This window comes from Suillus fuscotomentosus, assembly GCF_016647785.1.
Source record: "Suillus fuscotomentosus strain FC203 chromosome Unknown F5891scaffold_10, whole genome shotgun sequence".
Lineage (NCBI taxonomy): Eukaryota > Fungi > Basidiomycota > Agaricomycetes > Boletales > Suillaceae > Suillus > Suillus fuscotomentosus.
This window is the reverse complement of record NW_024539522.1, coordinates 1125783-1145931: the sequence shown is the minus strand read 5'-3', so window position 1 is coordinate 1145931 and position 20149 is coordinate 1125783. Positions and strand designations below refer to the sequence as shown.

Below are 20149 nucleotides of genomic sequence, written 5' to 3'. Positions count from 1 at the left end.
CCAGCTCAAATTCGACGGGCATCTTTCCGACTGGATCCCCATCCAGAACGGCATAGGGCAGGGGGACCCTCTATCAATGATTCTCTACATAATATATGATTCTGACCTTGTTGACATAGCGATTGGATGTGGCAAAAAGGAGCGGACTCTGGCTTTCGTGGATGACACAGCATTCATTACTATAGGAGATTCATTCCATGATACTCATGCCACCCTCAAGCATATGTTGGAAAGGCCTGGGGGATACGACTGGGCAGGAGCCCATAACTCGAAATTCGAAACTTCGAAATTCGCTCTGGTAGACTTCTCGATGAATGCAACAAAAGAACGCCCCCCCCTTGTGACGCGTGGCACCACGATCACCCCAACGGCTACACACTGTTTCCTCGGTGTAATTCTAGACCAAGCACTCCGTTGGAACGCGCACATAGCCTACGTGTTGGCTAAAGGAACCGCATATGTTTTCCAGCTGCGCCGTCTCTCCTCTACCTCTACAGGAATCCCATTATCACTAATGCGCCAATTATATTTAGCAGTCGCATTACCCAAAATGCTCTATGCAGTAGATCTTTGGTACCGTCCTCTCTTCATGGGAGTTACTGACACTTTTCAGCACAGGTTGATCGGAGTAGTGAGACGACTGCGCAGAGTGTAGCGTATAGCGGCCTTGAGCATAACAGGCACCATGCGCACCACGGTGACGGACGTCCTGGAGGTCCACACGAAGTTGCTCCCCCTTGAACACCACCTACAAAACTTGAGCTATCAAGCCGCCATTTGCCTAGCGGCACATCCTCCATCCCATCCATTGTTCAAGCCCGTATGCAGAGCTGCAAGCAAATTCATTAAGCACCACAGATCCTCACTTCATCATTTGTACCGTACTACTGAACTCAACGTGACTTCTATAGAGACCATCACACATAACAGGCACCCTCCGCACTCCTCGACCCCCTACCGGACAGCCATCACAGCCACCAGAGAGCAGGCCATTGAAGACCACGACAGCAATAGTGATGAGATCTGAATATACACTGATGGCTTGGGGATCGACAACCACATCGGCGCAGCCACAGTATTGTTTCGAACTGGCCAGTTACAGCCGAAGGTACTGAGATACCACCTGGGCATGGCGGATGAACATACAGTTTACAAAGCGGAAGTCATTGGTCCACTCTAGCAGCTCAACTCCTCTCCAGGGAGGAAGACGTCACATACCTGGTGTCTATCTTCGTAGACAATCAAGCAACTATCAGATCCGGTGATGTATTTTCGACAAAGTCAGGACACTATTTGATAGATCATTTCCGCAGTATAATAACAGATGTGAAGAAAGTCAGTCAAGACCGCCGATTCAAAGTAACAGTGAGATGGATCTCTGGGCACGACGGAGTAATGGGACATGAGTTGGCGGACCAGGAGGCCAAGAAAGCAGCTAAGGTGCGGGCGGAATCCAGCCCCAGGGGTTCCCTACCACCATACCTTCGTAAAGGTGTCCTCCCAAGCAGTATCTCGGCGCTGAAACAAGCGCAAAAACGCGAATCATCTGACCGTTGGGCAAGATTCTGGCGAAAGTCACCCCGGTACGAATGCACCACCAAAATCGATCCTAAAGTCATCCACGGCTCCTTCATCTCTCTCGCCCAACATCTTCCTAAACAACACGTCAGCATGCTCATCTGGCTCTGCACCAGACATATCTCACTCAATCAGCACCTATTCCATATCGGCAAGAGCCCCACACCTAATTGCCCACACTGTGAGAACACAGAAGAAATGGTGCTTCACTACCTACTCTCCTGCCCCCATTACGTGCGGGCACGCCACATACTTACCTCAATCCTCCGTCGGAATGCCTCCTCCCTACCATTCCTACTGTCTAACCAGAAAGCCAGCGCACCACTCATCTGCTATGTTAATAGCACAGGCCGTCTGAAGGCTATGTTCGGTGATGTACCTCCTCCAAGTAGAAGAGACAAGTGATGATTAGGTTTTTTCGAGCAGATAACGCCAGCACAATGTTCACCCTCGACAACAGGCGCAGGCCACCTGTTCACGAATCTCTACTCGAAGACGACGGAATGCAGGACCCTACCAGCGGTCCGGATGGAGAACTTAGCAGGGGTCATAAGAACGGAAGTGGCTCATAGCTTTCATTTAGAAGTGGGGGAGAGTTCAACGAGGGAAACTATACATACTACCAACAACCCAACGCTCACATCAGATCATCAGCGCACTGGTAGCACGATAATCAATCCCTCCCTCATTCCTTCAGACTCCGCTCTCCATTATTCCTCTCGTACCCAGTTTCACACCCAAGTATTTGCATCATCCACAACAAACAACAGGGACAATCATACCATGAACTGCATTGCAACGGCCCTGTGGATTGGAAGACTTGCGCATCTAAAACAGCCGGCGGGAATGGCGGACTGGTGGAGGTGGCCTCCACCAGGGCATTTGCGAAGTCGGAGACGCGGCGGGGGACACAGGTGTCCCCCATTCCTAGTTAGTATTGTCCTACATATGGTATTGTACCCCACATGGACAAAAATTGGATTAAAAAAAAAAAAAGTTGAAGATAGTAAACTGTGCAAGAGTAATTTGTATGTCCAGTCTATAGCTTCAGCACTTAAGCAGGAGATTTCCCAAGCCGACCCATTAGTGCAAGGGTACTAGGAGAGAGAGAATTTCTGTGCGGTAGTAAACAACTAAAACTGACAATTGCAAGGGCTCGGTGCTTAGAGCCTGTTCAGCAACCGTTGTTTGAACAAAATTTATGTTTATGTACGGATTGCGTTGGAACGGTGCGGAAGCCGTTTGTGACGGAGTTTTAATGAACTCTACTCTAATCATGCCTGCCAGCACAAGCCAACGACGAATCAGTTCTTATCAGCGAAGGCAGATCGTCTCAACTGTAGCTGCCATCATCCTCTGCACTCAGTTCCAACTCTACATGATGACTCAGAAGGGTGAAAGTAAACCTAAAGCTCAGTGGTGTGAGGAGGAGGTTGATGCATTCCTGGTCTATCTCCAATCGCAGGTGTCAAAGATCGCTGGGACGACTTTCAAAGATGAGACCTTCCATGAGGCAGCAAAGAAACTTGTGGGACTTCAGAAGCAAGGCCCAGACAAGGACATGGTACAGTGTAAGAGGAAATGGCAAGCAGTATGTCTTTGTATCCTACTCCCTAGCCGCATCACTAACTTATCATTAATAACCCTTACAGTTGAAACAAATCTACAATGCCATCGAGAGATATCGCAACAACTGATCTGGATGTCATTGGGACAATGTTAACGGCGCCAATATTCAGGGGGAAGCAGTGGAACTCCAGTGGAACCAATTTATTACCGCTAATAATTCCAACAAGGTATGTTTGTATTTATTACTTGTCTACTACTCACTCCCTATTCACAGGTGTTGAAACCTTTCAAAAACAACGGATGGAGACACTGGCAAAAGATGTCGGAGATTCTCCCAAACGGGAGTGGCGCTCAGGGGGCATCCGCCTACAATCCAGCTTCCTTGGCTGCGGGAGCATCAGTGGCTCTTCCTATCAATGCTGAAGCTGGTGGATCCTCCTTATCCATGCAAGCACCAGAGGCTCCCAATGCTGAGGCCAGCGGATCTAGACTCACTACTGCGCCACAAGCTGGATGGGACCAGATCAAGTCAGCCCTCCCATCCATCACTCCTGGAGTCGCTGGAAGTTCCATGAACATTCCCCCTCCCCCCTCTTCTATTGCGCCCTCCAGTATGGGCAAACGCTCGCATTCCGACATGATTTTGTCCCCCAGCACCGCCCAAACTACGTCACTGGTTGATTCATCCCACACCTCCAATGTCGACAAAAAGCCAAAGTTGTCGACACAAGGTAAAAGTCAAGCCAGCCGCAGTCACAAAGGCTCTAAGGCTGCCAAAGACGCTGCCAGCACTGCCATCTTCATGAACCTGCAAGGTTCCATCAACAGCCTGACAGACAGCCTTCGCACATCAGCATCCAACACCGACCAAAATGAAACTCGGGTGTTGGATGAAAGGCTACAGGCTGTGCTCACCATGCAGGAGGAGGAGCTGATTACAGAAGATGAGTCCGTCATGCTCATGAATGTGTTCGCAAGGAGCCCAGCAGTATGTGCCATCTACTTGGCTGCCAAGCCTGAAAGACGGGTCCCCTACTTGCGATCTGTTCTTGACCAGGCTGCCAGGGGGGAATTTGGTGTGTTTTAAACATTGTCATTGTCATCATGTTTTACTTTTTGTCTCACTCATTGCCATATGTGTTGCTGTATCCTTTCATTTGTTCACACCACATTAGATAAACCGCACGTTATCATTTGTAGCTCTATGTACACTACAATGTAACATATTTCTAAGCATCACTTTCATTGTCATCCTCGCTCCCATAATATTGGTCAATGTCCTCAATGTCCTCTGGATCCTCGTCGATGTCTAATGAGTGAGCGATGTCTACTAAATTGCGCTCATGTAAGATATTCTGGTAGTCCTCCCACATCTCTGCGGCCATGCGATCACAAAAGACATTCGCACTTACATTGTCAACAACATCATCCTCAACCATTGGATCAGTAACATCAGGACCACCTTGAGCAGGTTGGCCCTGATGGGTAGGGTTGTCGTTAAATACAGCCCTGTGAGGGAGCGGCTCTTCGTCCGGGTTGTGAATACATATATAATTGTGCAGAGCGCACAGTGCCGCGGGAATGCGAGCCTGGATGGCTATCTTGTACTCTGGCGATACTAACAGAATGTGAAAGTGCCACTTCATGATGCCAAAAATATGTTCAATAACGTTGCGAGCAGACACATGACGAAGGTTGAACAGTTCTTCCTTGTTAACCGGTCTAAAATGAGTATTGTTAGTTGAGATACACTGCAGAGAAAAGTACTTACCTGATGCTAGCACGACCCCACTCTGCTAGATGGTACCGTACACCACGGTACAGAACTAAAAGTTGTCGGGACGAGGGGAAACCAAGGTCTGCAAGAAGGTACTTTCCAGGCGGAACGTCCAAGCCATCATGGCGCGCTACATCCCAAAGCCGAGCATCTGTTGCTGACCCCTCCCATCCGGTTAGCACAAAGGTGAACTGAAGATCAAAGTTGCAAGCGAAGAGGCAGTTCTGCGATACGAAACCTTTGCGGTTGTAGTATAGGTGGCAACTGGCTGAGGGAGGAAACACGTGAATATGACTCCCATCGACTGCGCCAATAGCATCGTGAAAGTACAGCCAACATTTTGGGTTGTCACGAATGGCACTCGAGACTGGTGCATCAGGAGCGGGGAGGTGGACATATTCGGTGTAGAAAGGGTGGGATGCAAAGATGTCTAGCATCTTGCAAAAATACCTATGAGAGTGTCAGTACCAGCGTGAGTGTGAGATCTAGATCAAAATACGAACTTAGAGATGGTAGTGTTTGAACACTGGAATCGTTCTGCGACGTGTCTGACAGTTAATCCTGTCACACACGTATAGAGAAATATCGATAGCTGTTCTTCAAGTGAGACGTAACGTGAATCACGGTGACCAAGGGCACGAAGGTCCTCTATCAATTTCTCGAAGACCTCAACATTGACCCCGAGCTCACAACGAATGCGATCGGGATGGCCGAGGATGAGTTCTATCACCCACTCTTGCCCTGTGAGGGCTGAGGTGTGATAGGGCTCAGGTTCATCAGTGTCCTGCATGAAGACATGCACTGCGGTGTAGAGACTCATGCCTCTCATGGCGTGATATGGCAGTTCCCACCAAGGAGTACATAGCACGAACTTGTAGTGTCACTCCGTGCGCTACCCGCAGCTATCCCTATACAAGGCGCAACTTTCCCGCACAATGCACACCATTCCCGCGCTTGAGCGCCCTATAGCGCCAGCCATCCAGAAGCATCCATCCACTGTCCACCAAACCCTCTAGTGCTTATATGTTCATTTCTTTTATTAGCATATCATTCCACCTCTATTTTTATAATGGACCCTTACTTATATATATCTTTACATACCTACTCGGTAGCACTTCGGCTCTGCATGACCGCGCTTAGGCACACTATATAAGCGCCAGCAGTACATACTATTACTTACTTTTCACCTTACCTTACTTTACCTCCCATTTACCTATTACTACTTACTTACTACTTAGCAGAACATAGTAGATCTCTATTCCCTTACATCTCGCACTCACATCTCTTATCTTGCATTATATCATCACTTAAGCTTAGTCTCTATCATTTCCGCATACGCGTGCGCGCTTTCCCGCGCTTCGCGCTAATATGCGCGCCTGTTCCCATGCCTTGCGCGCACCTGCGCTTCAGCGCATACCTCTAGATCTTTGCTGCACTCACTTCCCCTTTAGGGTCGAACGCACTTGTCTCCTCAGGTAACGCAGACTAGGCAGCGTGCGACCTTACAACATTTTTTAGATACAGTCAGGAGCTTCATTTGTTCCTCTCAGTATTGTTGTTTCTACAGCGGCCAGCAGGAGACTGAGGATGAGCGCGACATAGCGAATGATACAATGCCGAAGCACAGCACAGTGAGGCCGGGGGGGGATGATTTTGTTGCACTATTGGTCGAACGAGTGGGACTGTGAGTGGTCGTATGTTAAAGCGGTTATGAGCAGGCTCATCTACATCCATAGCTATTCAGATTATTGTCGTAAATGTTATCAACATTATCAACATTATCGGCCGCTCACTCACTATTCAGACTGAGCTTGAATTTCGGTAGTGTGTGCCGACTGGTAATGTTTGATTTCCCAAATTTTTCATTCAAACATCGGTTGCTGAACGGGCTCTAAGTTATCCCCGACTCCACATTAGTGGAGAGGGTTCTCTCGGACACGAACGTTCAAAGCCCTGAAAACGCACCCATGGGTATGTGAATTTGATGTCGCTTAGTCAGTGGGAAAAAAGTTGGTTTGTGACCTCGCTGACATATATTTTTTACTCTCATTATTCAAGCCTTCCTGCCATTCCTGTATCCCGCCCTCAAAGCACACGAAGATACCCAGTTGTGCATGGTCGCCGTTGGCACCAGTTCTCACTCCTCTCGTCAACCAGGCGCTTCTCCCATCGCATCAACAACCCCACTCATCACCCTAAACCTTGGGCCATCCGTCTGAGCGAGCGCAATAACTCCGGTGAGTTTTTTATTTATTTTTATTTGCACTTCACTTCCTGGTCCGACACACCTCTAGGAGGTGACTTGGACCAGAGGCTGTCAGGCTGCGAGGACACGCCTCTAGGAGGTGACTCTGAGCACTTAAGCCTGACAGCTTTTAACTTTTATCATATTGGTTCCTACTACCTACTATGTGTACTGACTTCGTTTCTTGTACTAGGCCATTTCTAGGCGGGGTACACCTTCTGAACAGGTCTGTTTATTGTCCTACTTGCCTGCTGCACTAATAACCCAATACCATTATCCAGACTCATTTCACATGATGGTAAAACGGTGTAAAACGCTCGACATAAGTATTGAATCCTTTGTTGATCACCCAAACTTGTTGTCGCTCTCAGTATTCTGTCGCTGTCAGTATAGTATCTCAATATCTCTCATTATTCCTTTGCTTTGTCTGCGGGACCATACCACATGTAAGTGTATATTTTTCCATCTCCCTGATTTTTTGATTAATTTTGGTTGTCCTTCAGGGTTTTCATTCAAAAGTTGCCTTGTTGTTCAGCTCGCGTCTTGAAGGAAAGCCACTGCCCTCCTGATGACGAGCTCCATGCCATTCGAGACTATCCAAATTATTATGATGCACTCTATTATCCTGAATACCATCTCGTATATTATGAAACACCCGAAAATTTTTGCATGTGGCTTAAAGCCTCTCTCGCCTCACACTTGTCGTCTTGTCTGACTTGTGACTCATCCAGCTTTGATGGATGCATCTCATATGACGGTGTTTGTATTACTGTGAGTTGGCGAGATGTTACATTATCGATGTCTCTGAGTGAATTTGCAGAGGCTGGTTACCGCCATTGTGTAGTCTTTCACAAGCTTGCTTCATGTGACTCACTGACGGATGATGCTTGCTTGAACTCTAGAATACACAACTTTCCTAGATGGATGTACTACAGTGACAGTGTTGTAGAGGTGAATTTGTCGTCTCTTTTTGATAAAGTTCTTCTTGACTGTGTATGCCAGCTCTCTTTACCCAGGGAGCGATCAAAAAAAAGTTGCTTGCATGCGGTGCTATTGCATTTTACATATACTAGGACGACATTACTCCGATTGGACGAAGACCAGCTGCGAGCGATACTCTCGAGTGCCACTGTACACGCACAATGTACTTCGCCACTCTTGCCTCTGCTGGCAACATATTTCAGCAGTTTATATGGGGATGAGGTTTTCCGTGCACTCTGTCGGCCGCCGCCACAAATTTATGCCGCTGGATCCATTAAGGTGCCCAAAATCAGCTGGTCCGTACTTCCGCTTCAAGATCTAGTTCACAGACTTAGTAAACTTGCTGTTGATGTGCTTTCAGAATGTATTCGTGGTCTGCCTGTGAGAGGGCATCCTGCCATTAGCAGTCAATCATGTCCAAAAATGAGTAATGGTCTTGCCTGTCATATCCGAGATTGTGCCCTCTTTCTGCAATGTATTGGCCCGAGTACGGTGTGTGATGTCCTGCTTTGTTACTTCCCTTTCACTCTGCCTTTGGACCGGCCTGATGAACATTACATTGCACAGATACTATCCATAGAGTATGGAGCTGTGGTGATAGAACATCTCGCTCATCAGGTCACTCAAGTTTCCACTCGCGAGCGCATGAAAATGGTCAGAAAAGATCAGAAAATGCAGGCGGTACTCAATAAACGCAACATTGATGTTCTCCGTCGGCGCGAATGGCCAGTTGCAGTCTCGAAGGATGTTGTGTTGGATTGCTTACATCGCTATTATGACGCTTCAAAGTGGATTGAGCCCCCTGTTTGTGTGATCTGCTCTCAAAGGCTGTGTGGTTCAAAAGTGGTTGTCATTTCAGCTGATGCTGATGTACCTTTGTCGATATCTGTAGAAGTCCTCTGATTGACCGACCCCTTTATAATCAGATGGTGTATTGTACAGTGCGTATCTGCATCATTTACCTTTGAAAATAATGCTCTTAATGGTCTGATGCTCGATAAAGCAGGGATCATCGACAACTCTTCTCAGTTTACCACGATGAACGTGTGCTGAATGTTTTGCGGCATTGTCGAAGAAAAAGGTGCCTCGACTGGCACTTGCGAATGGCCTCTACCATGGCGAACTTCCAGAATATTTTCGAGACCTCACCTGGGTTGAGGAGAAGATTTGTGCAATATACAGTACAACTGCCCATGTAGCACGATTGTTTCAGTCGTCAGATCCGGCGCAACCACGGGTATTTCATGGCAATGTATGTGCGCATGAAATGAATGTCGTGTCTATGGCATCTGTATTGCCTCGAACTCCTGCTGATATCAATGGACTTCTCAGTATTGTCTTCGTTGGACCTGGGAGATTCAAGCCTGATCAGTTAGGTCCTATGTTCCGCGTGCGTAAGAATAAAATCTGGGTATTCCTTGTGTGGTTGAAGCATCACAATCGTTTGTATTCTGATATATGTATAGAACGAGAAATTCTTGAGCTTTATCCTACTGACGACGTCATTCCTGGCTTGTCTGAACGCGTGATCGAGAACCACGAGCTTAATGTCAAAAGGGTGTTTGAAGAGGAACAGCTGGATTTCAAGAGCATCCTGCAGAGCTTTTGGCAGATGGTCTTCACGAAAATGATGATGGGTCTGTTATAACTATGCTCAAGAAGACAGGTGTATCCGATCCAGAGTGTGACAATATTAGTGGACGAACATTTGTCGCTGCTGCTATCAAAAACTTATTTTCGGAGAATAGTGTGTTGCCTGACCTTGTTGTGCATCGAGGACTTGAGCCAGTTAATGAATACAATAATCCTGATCTCATACCAGGCATGTATCCTACTCTTTTTCCGTTTGGAATTGGAGGTTTCGAAGATAAATCTTGGCCTGTGAGCATTTCGTTCCAGCAGCAAGCTCAGTATTATTTGAATATTGTCGATCGATCTTTTTGTTACCATCACTCCTTTATGTTTGTTGTGTTGAACATGATACAACGTCACACAGCACATCTCCAAACATCCTTTACGGTTCGTCGTTCACACTTCCATCATGTAGCTCAGAACCTCACTCAGATCTCACCCACAATTCTGGACAGTCTTGCGACAAAGCTCGAGCGTGAGCATAAGTTCTCTGATCTCGCACCTGCTGAAAAAAATGCACTCAATCTTTTGAAGCATGTAAACACAATCGCGGCTCGCATCCCAGGCTCTCAAGCCTCAAAGATATATGTCCATAATGAGATTCGTAGTTATTTCAGCTACTTTGGTTTGCCTCATCTGTTTTTCACATTTAACCCGAGCCCTGCTCATAGTCCAATCTTTCAGGTGATGTATGGTGACAGTACTGTTGACTTGTCCCAAAGATTCCCTCAGCTTGTTTCTGGATGTGAACGTGCAATTCGTCTTGCTCATGACCCTGTAGCGGCAGCAGATTTCTATGAATTCTCATTCGAGTGTTGTTTTGAATATCTTCTTGGCTGGAATTTTCGGATGCATTCTTCTTCGCCTAGTGGTGGTCTCCTTGGACGGGTGCGTGCATTTTATGGTTCATCTGAGTATACAGAACGTGGAAGCTTACATGGTCATTTTCTCATCTGGCTTGCTGGTGGAGTGAACCCTTCGGATATCCACCGCCGATTGCAGGATGAGACATATCAAAAGAAGTTTTTCAATTTTTTCAATGGTATTATTCACCATCACCTACCCGACGTTGAGGTGATCATGGAATCGAAGTACAATCCTCGTGTAGAACGTCCCCCTATGCTGCCCCCCGCGTTGAGTGGCGACACAAAGACAGCAAGTGATATACTTGACGAATGGGGTACCGACGTGTTTGTAACGGAGATTAAGAAATGTGGTGAGGTCTTGCAGCGTCATTGGTGTCGAGCCGTGTGTCATAAATATGGAAATGACAATCAATGCAGGTTCCTTTTCCCTCATGAGATCGTTGAAGCCTCGCATTTTGATCCTGAGAACAACGCAATTGTCTTTGTGTGTCGTGATGCAACGGTGAACTACTTCAATCCGTACCTCCTTGTTTTTTGCAGACATAACCATGATTTAAAGTGCATACTGTCCGGAAAGGGAGCAAAGGCTGCAATGTTTTACATCTCAGACTACATTACGAAGATGGATGTCAAGACTTATGAGATGCTCTCTCTTCTGTCAAGAGTTGTTGCCTGTCTACCCGATGATGTTGGTAAGAAAAATGTTCTGGATAGTGCTAAAACATTGCTTCATAAATGTTTGAGTCAGTTTGGTGGACAGCAACAGATTCATGCTCAACAAGCTGCGTGTTACATTCGTGGGTTTGGTGATGGCATTCCTTCTCATCGTTCAGTTCCTATGATGTCTTCATTGCTGTTGGCCCATGTCAAAAAATGTGCCAAAGTTCAAGATGGTCCTTCGACGGTTGACAATAATGAGGACAGTGATGATGACCAGATCGAACAATCGCAGATATGGATTACTACTGATCATAACGGTAATATTGCAGAGACCAATCAGGTACATCATTATGTTTATCGAGACAATACACTAGCTGATATGACATTCTATGATTTCACTCGATGTATTCGAATTGAAACCAAAGCGAAGAGCCAGCGTCTAAAGAGTACTCGTCTTGGGGTTTTGAAAAGGCACAGATTAAAGGATGGTCACCCCTTGTCGGACACGCATGAACTGGTTGAGCACACCAATGATGAGCATGGTGATGGTAACATTGAATATGTGCCAAGAGTTGTAGGTATGTCTATTCCCCGTCCAAACAACATAAAGGCTTGGGTGTGGTTTGCGTTGGCTCACTTTCGACCTTTCAGTATCACATCCCCGCTTCTGTCCGCTGACGACAATATAGAAGATGTATTCAAAGCATATCAGTTTTCGGATCGGGCGAAGGATGTGATGAGCAATTGGGAGGCTGTGCATGAATGTGAAGATCAACGAGATGCTGACTGCTTGCGAAAACAGTCTCAACTGACTGCTGACAGTAAGGCCATGTCAAATGGTGGTTCTAATGCCATGTCATTGGATGACGAGACAGATATCATTTGCACCGACAAACCTTTAAATTCCTGTGCTCAGGAGGACTTTCGTAATGATCTATTTCTTTTGCTGCTTAAACAGGCGCGGTGGCTTGAAGCACCATCTCATATTGCTTCCATTTCACAGGATCCAGCCCTGTCCCTCAATGGCACAATTCCAGAGCTGAATATACAGTGGCTCAAAAAAGTGTCCCAATGTTTGTAGCTTTTCACGTAATTGCTATATCATGAGTCAAGACGTGGAAATATGACTAAGCTATAGGAAGATGTCGGAAAGGTCTGCTTCTCAGCTTCATTTCGGTTCCCTATACCGTGGGAAAATAATGACATTATGTGAAGATATGAGTATTTTAATTTGATGACTCATTGGGACACTTTTTTGACTTTGAGTTTAACTAATGTAATCTCTATAATTCTAGTACTGTGTGTGACCTCCTTCTGCCCCAATCACTTCTGCCACTCTTCTAGACATATTGTCTATCAATTTTGGGTATTCCTCTTTGGTGATTCCATCATACTCTGCTGTAACACTGTCTCATAGTTGGAATAACCCCTATGGTGAATCTTGATATGCTATAAGTAATTTCTTGAGTGATTCTCAGAGGTATTCAATAGGGTTGATGTCTTGGGTCTATGTTGAACATGATAGAATAGTAATATTATGGTCTTTAAGTTATTTGGTAGCCAATCTAGAAGGTTGCTCTATAAGACTTAAGATCTCTTAATCACTATATTCTAATTTAAAAGGCTGCTGATGTTAATAAAGTGACTAAATTGATTATTTCCATCATTCCTATGACTATCTCTACTCAAATAGTCAGACAGACTCTCAAGACAGCCCATCTTAAAGCTATAATCAAGAAAAACAGATTCTTCTGTCTCCAACCTATAAAAAGAAAAGACAGGATGCTACTTTCAAGTACAAATATTAGACTGCTGATAGCCGAAAGAGGTTTATCTAGTTAGATATGGTTAAAATCAATAGGATGAGATCATATGGCAAGGAATTTGTATTAAAATAGATAGGACAATCATTAAGATAAAGAAAAGTTAAATAAACACCTTAAGTTTCAAGACGAAAACTTGATGGTAAAGCAAGAGACAACCATTGCAGAATCCCATCGCAATATTCTGAACCCAAATGAACAGAATGGGCAGTCGTCTAAGGCCGTGACTGAATATGGGCAGAATGCATTTCAGTCTGTTGAGACCGCGCTAGTTTCATGTCGTGATACTGAGACTCCTGCATCTGACAGTGTCACAACGCCTACGCTATTGTCTGACGAAGTGATCGAAAAAATCGGATCTGAAAATAGCCTCAACCAGCAGCAATGGATAGCTTTCCATATTATTGCAAATTTTTTCGTAAAGAGACACGTGGACGGATGTAGTGATGATGCTGATTGCCTCACAATGCTAATGATGGGTCCTGGTGGCACTGGGAAGACACATGTAGTGAAGGCTGTTCGCGCAGTTATGCAGTATTATGGCTGCGGCCACATGATCCGATTTCTTGCTCCTACTGGATCTGCTGCTGCTCTCATTGATGGTATGACTGTGCACAAAGGTCTGGGTATTACAATCAAGTCCAACAACAAGGGAAAGGGGAATCGCAAACCTGGTGAGAGTACTCAGGATTACACGGTTGTCATAAGTGTCAGTAGTCGCGTCCAGCTTCATGAGGAGTGGAAAAGTGTTGAATTCCTCCTCATTGATGAGGTGTCACTTGTTAGCCTTCAGCTTCTAGCTGAAATTGATCATGCACTGCGTTTCGCCAAGGAAAAACCTGACCTGTGGTTTGGCGGTGTTGCCGTGATTTTTGCAGGAGATTTTTTCCAGTATCCCCCAGTGGGCGGGAGTGCTTTGTATGTACCCATTTCCACATACAGCGGACAGAGCGATGAAGAGATACGGAAGAGACTGGGGCGATTAGCTTGGAAATCGATCAATGTGGTTGTTAGTCTCACAGAACAGCAACGTATGAAGGGGGATGTGCAGTATGGCGATGCAGTTTGTTGGCTCCGAGAGCGGCAGTGCAATTACGACGATGTCAAACTCTTCAATTCACGAGTAATAATGTCTGCTTCTTATCCTGACGGCATCGATATGGGGATTGACAGTAACCTTGATGCAGCTGTGATTGTTGGTACAAATGCATTACGCGAAGCAATCAATACGAAGAAGGCAGAGACAGCTTGTGGTGGATGTTCACTTGTCACATGTTACGCTTTGGATAAATGTTCTCACAAGACTTTGGACATCAATGAGCGTCATCAACTTCTTCGGCTCAATGTTGTTGCCCTCCGTTCAACTCGGTCATTGCCTGGTTACTTATCTCTTTATGTTGGTATGCCTGTCATCTTGCGGCAACGAAATTTGTCAACTGATCTGGGTATTACCAATGGGTCTCAAGGTTCTGTGCACGCAATTTACACTGCATACTGCCCCGTCGATCTGATGTATGCTACCTGTGTAATTGTTCACTTTCCTTCGTCCAAAGTGAAACTCAATGACCTTCCTTTAGGGTGCTTTCCAATTATCCCGGTCAGTTGGACATTCACGACTTTGTTCAAGAACTCGAATGGAAAGGAAGAAAAGCTGCAAGTGACACACCATCAACTGCCTATTCAACCTGCATTCGCTGTAACCGGGCATTCAGCACAGGGCAAAACTCTTCCTAAAGTCCTGGTAAATTTACATGAGGGCGGATTTGCCGCATACGTGGCCGCATCGCGTGCACAGACTCGTGAGGGGTTGTGTATATCTCACCCGGTGTCAATTGAACAATTGAACAAACCTCTTCCTCCAGAACTATTGCAGGAAGTCCGGAGATTCGACGTAATTGAACATAATACGTACATCCAACATGGTCTCCATCAAGGCGCTGTCATGGATGTTCCTGATGCAGAGGCTAATCGAACGGTGAATCACACGAAGCTTCTTGCAAGATTCGACGCTGATGATCCTCCAAGTCAAGTGAACGCAAAAAATAAACAAAAACGGTCCATGTCCGAGAAGGTCGATGAACGGCTGGTTGACCCTAAGTATTCCATTGACCCTCGCAATCTGTATAAACGTGTCAAAGTTAGCCGTCCTTGTGACCTGTGGTTGCCTCAGAATGGTTCGCTACTTCTGAGTTCTGGATGCCGCTGGTCGCAAGCAAATTGGTCTTGTTCGTGTGACTGCGTGTTTATGATTCTCTTTCATGCTTATCGACAAGGATGTCTTCTATGGAGGGATTCATGGTGTCAGGATGCCAATGGTATTGGTGCGTCGCTTTCCCAATCTTTTGATTCTCTGCAATGTGATGTTCCCGTTTTTTTTGCAAGAACTTTTTGACCAATTCCATGATAAATTGCGAGACGACCTGTCTGCGCTAAACCCATCTCGTTTCCCTCGTACTGGGATGGTTGGTGCTTCTGTTGTAGCGGTTCTTGAGTATATTTTACCATCGTATCAAGGGACACTCGGTGTGATTGCTTCCTGTACAGACACGAATTGCACAGAACTGACACACTCGATCTCGGCGGATCTGAATTTTGATCTTCCAGCAATCTGCTCTCCATTACGGGGTGTGATTGAACAGGATACAATTGTCTCTCTGCAGCACTGGCTTGATCTCTGGATTCAGGCCGAAGCAAAGAAACTGAAGGGTGCTGTTCGATCATCTACTTGCAGAAGCGCGTTGTGCGATGTGATCGTGTCATGGAAAATTCAGTTGCTTGCAGCTCACTGTGTCATCTATTTTGAGGTATCTAGTAGTCTATTGGTTGAACCGAGTCTTGAACTAACCATACCTTCAATGAACAGACAAGCACGGTATGCTCTCTGTGGTATTGTGTATCTGGGTAGTTATCATTTCTCGTGTCGAATTTTTGATGGGCTTAATGTTTGGACTTATGATGGTAGAAACAACGACGGAGTCCCTCTTTTTGAAGCGATGGTATCTGAGATTGACGGACTTGATCTTTCTTGCTTGAATGGTCGCGAGGCTCACGTCTACGTTTACAGCCTTCAAAATGCTGATCAATTTCAGACTTAGGTCATCTGTGGACCTGATGCTTCTACAGTCGCTCAAGTTGCTTCTTGCAGAGGTTCAGTATTTTATTTGTTCAATTTCATTGTTTTCATCGCCATTTTGATTTTAATTTTTTTAGGTTATACCAAACGCCATATAAAAACCACGAGCAATACGACTCCAACCTCTATCCACCCATCCAGTCTCTCGCTTTACCATTCACCAACTGTCTCGTTCACAATGTCTCTGCCCTCGTCGCCTGTACCATCTCCTGATTCTATCAATGCTCGTTTGCCATCGAGCCTTTTTTCTACACCTGTGCCATCTCGCACAAACACGCCTGTTCCAAATGCGCCTGATCATGAATTGTTCACGTCGTTGCCCCCGCTGTACAGGTCACTTATCAGCTCTTTGAAGTCTCCCACGGCTGCGGATGCTGAATTATTGTTGAGCATCCCCATGAACAATAACCCTCGCCCACTTCGTTCAGTTTTCAACGATAACACTGACTACTGGGTCGGTGCTGACGACAACGTGCTCCGCTTGACATTTCCAGCAAAATTGCACCTCGAGGGGCGCTATAACAAATCTGGCGAATACTTCAACCTTCCGGACACAGGTGTGAGTTCTGTGATCAGCTACTGATATGAACTTTCTGACAAGTGACTTGTCGTACAGCTCGACCTTGGAGACATTAAGAACGCGAAGATCCAGTTCGAGGTGCTCCCTCTTGATGATAAAGAGAAGGACTGTCCAGCGTCAGCAGTTGGGTGCTCCCAGTTTGCGATGAAACTTCTTTTCACTCTCCATTCTGAGGTGGAGGAAGCCCGAAATGCATGTGAGCCATTTACATCTACTACCTGCATTTATGTATATTTACGGATACAGCATGCAAAGATGCTAGTGCAGTTCCTTCCAACGTGCCTTTTTGGTGCACGTATAAGGAAGACGACAAGTACAGCCTAGTTGTTACGGCTGGAGCCATCTTTCGCGATGTCCCCGATATGAAAACTGCAACGGCTCCCCGCTTGTCTCGAGCAGAGGCCGCTGGTGCGTTTTAACGAAATTGTCATAGTATTTCACCCTGCTGATGTACTTTCTTGACAATTTCAAACCAGATTGTCCAGGATTGATGAGTCCGAGTGAGTCTTTTCCTTAGCTGATTTGACCATATTCTAATCCGCTCTCGGGGCCATAGGTAAAGTCAGGGCATCTGCCAAAAAATACACTCAAGTCCTTGGCGAAAACAAAGGGAAGAAGTCCGGAAGTACATTCTAAGTCTCATGTCTCGAGGGACCATGACATCATCTGATTGCACACATGCTAGATCGCTGGTGGCGCATTTGTGACCTTGAGGATTCCAAGGGCCGTTACTCTGCTTTATTGAACACTTATGATCTGCGTGGCACAAGGGTTCAGTCTCCTGACGTCCATGACGAGCACGGCGTCCAAATTCATGTCAGTGAATATAAGACAAAGCTTATGGAGGGCGCAATTGTGGAGTTGGAGGTCATTCTGAAGCTGTAAGTCCTGATTCATTTTTTGGTTTCCATCATTATAATATTTTGCAGCTGGACCATTAAACCCTGTAGCAACAATGCTTCCAACCCTCGCGATGCAAACGGCTCCCACGTTTATCAGATGATGCTACAGCATATGCAGCTGCTGCCATGTGAGAAGTACATGCAGGCTGCCTTCATCAACTCGATCAAAGATGGTAAAAGGAAGGCTACCGATGAGGCATCAGAGGCAATGGGTCAGTCGCCGGCCAAAAAAGGGTCCTTCTCTGCTGGAGTTGGAGACGAGCTTGAGTACATGGAAGAATAGACTCCATGACTGGGTGTTCTGCGCTCGACACTTGTATAATCAGTCCACGAATTGTACCTTTTCTTGATATTCTTGCTTGAAATTTGTACTCTAATATTCGTGAGAATATATGTCTTCTATGTGATACTGTCCATTCGGAGTCGGGGATTGGCGCACAGGCGCCGTTACGATTTAGTACTTACAGGGTCCGGGGATATAATAGTGGATGACATAATCAAGGTTCCGCTGATAGGATGGTTTGTTTTCAATAGAAGGAAGGTACTTCTGGATAGTGCAAGTGATCCCACCAACTTCCCCCAACTCTCATCAATCACAAAAGTCTTCCCGCCTAATACCAGCACGCGCTCAGGTCCCCAACGCCCAGTCCAGAAGTGCTACTCCCTCTCGACCTCCTTTCTCTTGGAGACATCCTTGGAGAATAATCTTACTCGACGGTGTGTACATCGCGTATAACCCACACCCCATACTTATGTCACTTCAAGTGATGCGTGCACAATATATCCGAATTGATCAGGAATACGCTATCAAGATCCTTGACAAGAATCATCTCATTCGAAAGAACAAAATGCTCGTTACCCTCGCAGAGAAGGACATCCTCGTCAAACTGGGTGTTCGTCACTCCGGTACCATACGCTTACACTGAACCTTTCAGAACGAGTGGAGCCTATGTGAGTATCACCTTCTCTATGTGTTGTGTGTGCGCATCCAATCCCGCTAATTGGCCAGCTATTCCTCTTTGGCAGCTAGTGACCAGTGCTTCACACTACCACCTGCTTTACAGGCACAGGCTCCAGCTCTTCTGATGGGAGCCCCGTCATCGATCCGGTGGCAGCAGATTTTGACGTTAAGATGAGAATTGACTTAGATACCGAGAAAAAGCTGGAACCAAGCTTATCGTGTGGACGCTATCGCGCGCAGACTCTAGTGTAGGGTAATGGGTCACCGGTCATGTCCGAGTGCAGATTGGTGCGTCGTTGATATACTCGAATTATCAAGACGATTCTAATCAATGATTTCTTTCCTTACCCTTTGCCAACATAGGCCGAGCCTTCTCTTACCATCCGAATGTGTCTATCCACGCATTAAGGTTCAGTCACCGAAGCATCATGGTAGTAAACTAGGTCCCCCGATCAGCACAAGTCTCACGAAGATGAAGACGCGACAGCTGGTGCTTACGAATATACGGCTGTTATGCGTGAAGCAGAAGGAAGGTGGTCAAGTGGGCTCGAGTTGGGGGCGGGAGATAGGATAAGAAGTACGAGAGGCTGAGGGAAGGAAAGGAGAAGGACTGGGAGTAAGGACTGCAGAAATGTGATTGAGAGTGCAGAACCAAAATGCGAGCGAGGGTTTGTTATTTTGACTGTTAGTCTTTTCACTCTTGTTCTACGTGTTTCGCACTGCTGAACCTCTACATTACAGACCTACAGTGCAGAGACGAGCGCTGTATCCACGGTAAGGGTGGAGAAGGCTCTTGTACATTCGGCGCATCTCCAGACATGGGCTCAGGCATGGAGACCGGAATCAAAATGTAATACCACACCATCTTCATGCGCATCTATGAGCTGGGGTTATTATGCTTTTTATCTTAACCTGGGTGAATTCGCGCGCGACTCGGGGTACTAATCTATGTAGCAATTGGCAGTGGCATTGGTATACGCGTTGCGCACATGTACAATTTGTATTACTTGAATCCGTTGCTGGCAGCAGTGCTTGTTGTACTCTTTTCGGCCACAACTTAGATCCGGGTGCTTTGGTGCGTACTATATCCTCGATCGTTGTGTACTCGTCGATCTAGGCTCTTTACTGACCTAGTATGTATTAGGAGGTCGTTGATTGAAATCGATAAAGTCTTACACTGGCTTCATATCATATCACAACGACCACTATAACCGATTTATATCCATTCGCCGTCTGAGATCTGATCCACAGCCTTTGTGCAACCGCATTCTCAGATCTTGGTCGTTAGCCAGCGCGATAGTCCAGCTTTGGATTTGTCTGATGGTCAACTGGTCTGGTGTCAGACTCAACGATGCACCACATGCGCACGTACGATGGTGACATGTTTTCTCCAAGATTTCGATACATTGGCAATCACGCGCACGGTGGGGTTTCGGTCTAGA

General features: G+C 46.1%; 9 protein-coding genes across 9 annotated transcripts; all 9 read left to right on the top strand.

Annotated features, from left to right (window-relative positions):
* Nucleotides 1-8175: 8175 nt before the first annotated feature.
* Nucleotides 8176-9124, top strand: F5891DRAFT_45668 (uncharacterized protein). Its single transcript, XM_041371895.1, has 2 exons — nt 8176-8446; nt 8512-9124. The coding sequence occupies exons 1-2, from the start codon at nt 8212-8214 to the stop codon at nt 9051-9053; spliced, it is 777 nt and encodes a 258-aa protein (XP_041230043.1). The 5' UTR covers nt 8176-8211; the 3' UTR covers nt 9054-9124.
* Nucleotides 9125-9195: 71 nt separating this feature from the next.
* Nucleotides 9196-9798, top strand: F5891DRAFT_945730 (uncharacterized protein; the record flags this gene model as incomplete). The annotated part of the gene is made up of 1 exon (XM_041374632.1): nt 9196-9798. A coding segment is annotated over one exon (603 nt), but the record flags the coding sequence as incomplete, so codon positions are not given.
* Nucleotides 9799-9800: 2 nt separating this feature from the next.
* F5891DRAFT_945574 (uncharacterized protein) lies at nt 9801-10697 on the top strand (the record flags this gene model as incomplete). The annotated part of the gene is made up of 1 exon (XM_041374622.1): nt 9801-10697. A coding segment is annotated over one exon (897 nt), but the record flags the coding sequence as incomplete, so codon positions are not given.
* A 204-nt stretch (nt 10698-10901) lies between these two features.
* On the top strand, nt 10902-11306 carry F5891DRAFT_945621 (uncharacterized protein; the record flags this gene model as incomplete). The annotated part of the gene is made up of 1 exon (XM_041374624.1): nt 10902-11306. A coding segment is annotated over one exon (405 nt), but the record flags the coding sequence as incomplete, so codon positions are not given.
* Nucleotides 11307-13270: 1964 nt separating this feature from the next.
* F5891DRAFT_945947 (uncharacterized protein) lies at nt 13271-13951 on the top strand (the record flags this gene model as incomplete). The annotated part of the gene is made up of 1 exon (XM_041374645.1): nt 13271-13951. A coding segment is annotated over one exon (681 nt), but the record flags the coding sequence as incomplete, so codon positions are not given.
* A 30-nt stretch (nt 13952-13981) lies between these two features.
* F5891DRAFT_895446 (uncharacterized protein) lies at nt 13982-14257 on the top strand (the record flags this gene model as incomplete). Its single annotated transcript, XM_041373363.1, has 1 exon — nt 13982-14257. A coding segment is annotated over one exon (276 nt), but the record flags the coding sequence as incomplete, so codon positions are not given.
* A 33-nt stretch (nt 14258-14290) lies between these two features.
* Nucleotides 14291-14947, top strand: F5891DRAFT_945755 (uncharacterized protein; the record flags this gene model as incomplete). The annotated part of the gene is made up of 2 exons (XM_041374634.1): nt 14291-14676; nt 14734-14947. Coding segments are annotated over 2 exons (600 nt in total), but the record flags the coding sequence as incomplete, so codon positions are not given.
* A 1039-nt stretch (nt 14948-15986) lies between these two features.
* Nucleotides 15987-16226, top strand: F5891DRAFT_945748 (uncharacterized protein; the record flags this gene model as incomplete). The annotated part of the gene is made up of 1 exon (XM_041374633.1): nt 15987-16226. One exon carries the CDS (start codon nt 15987-15989, stop codon nt 16224-16226), a length of 240 nt encoding a protein of 79 aa, XP_041230036.1.
* A 216-nt stretch (nt 16227-16442) lies between these two features.
* On the top strand, nt 16443-19868 carry F5891DRAFT_1207513 (uncharacterized protein; the record flags this gene model as incomplete). The annotated part of the gene is made up of 14 exons (XM_041369068.1): nt 16443-16823; nt 16881-17040; nt 17091-17252; nt 17321-17344; nt 17401-17469; nt 17530-17725; nt 17774-17958; nt 18281-18463; nt 18512-18639; nt 18682-18697; nt 18811-18925; nt 18960-18995; nt 19071-19248; nt 19449-19868. 14 exons carry the CDS (start codon nt 16443-16445, stop codon nt 19650-19652), a joined length of 2037 nt encoding a protein of 678 aa, XP_041230035.1. The 3' UTR covers nt 19653-19868.
* Between the last annotated feature and the right edge of the window lie 281 nt (nt 19869-20149).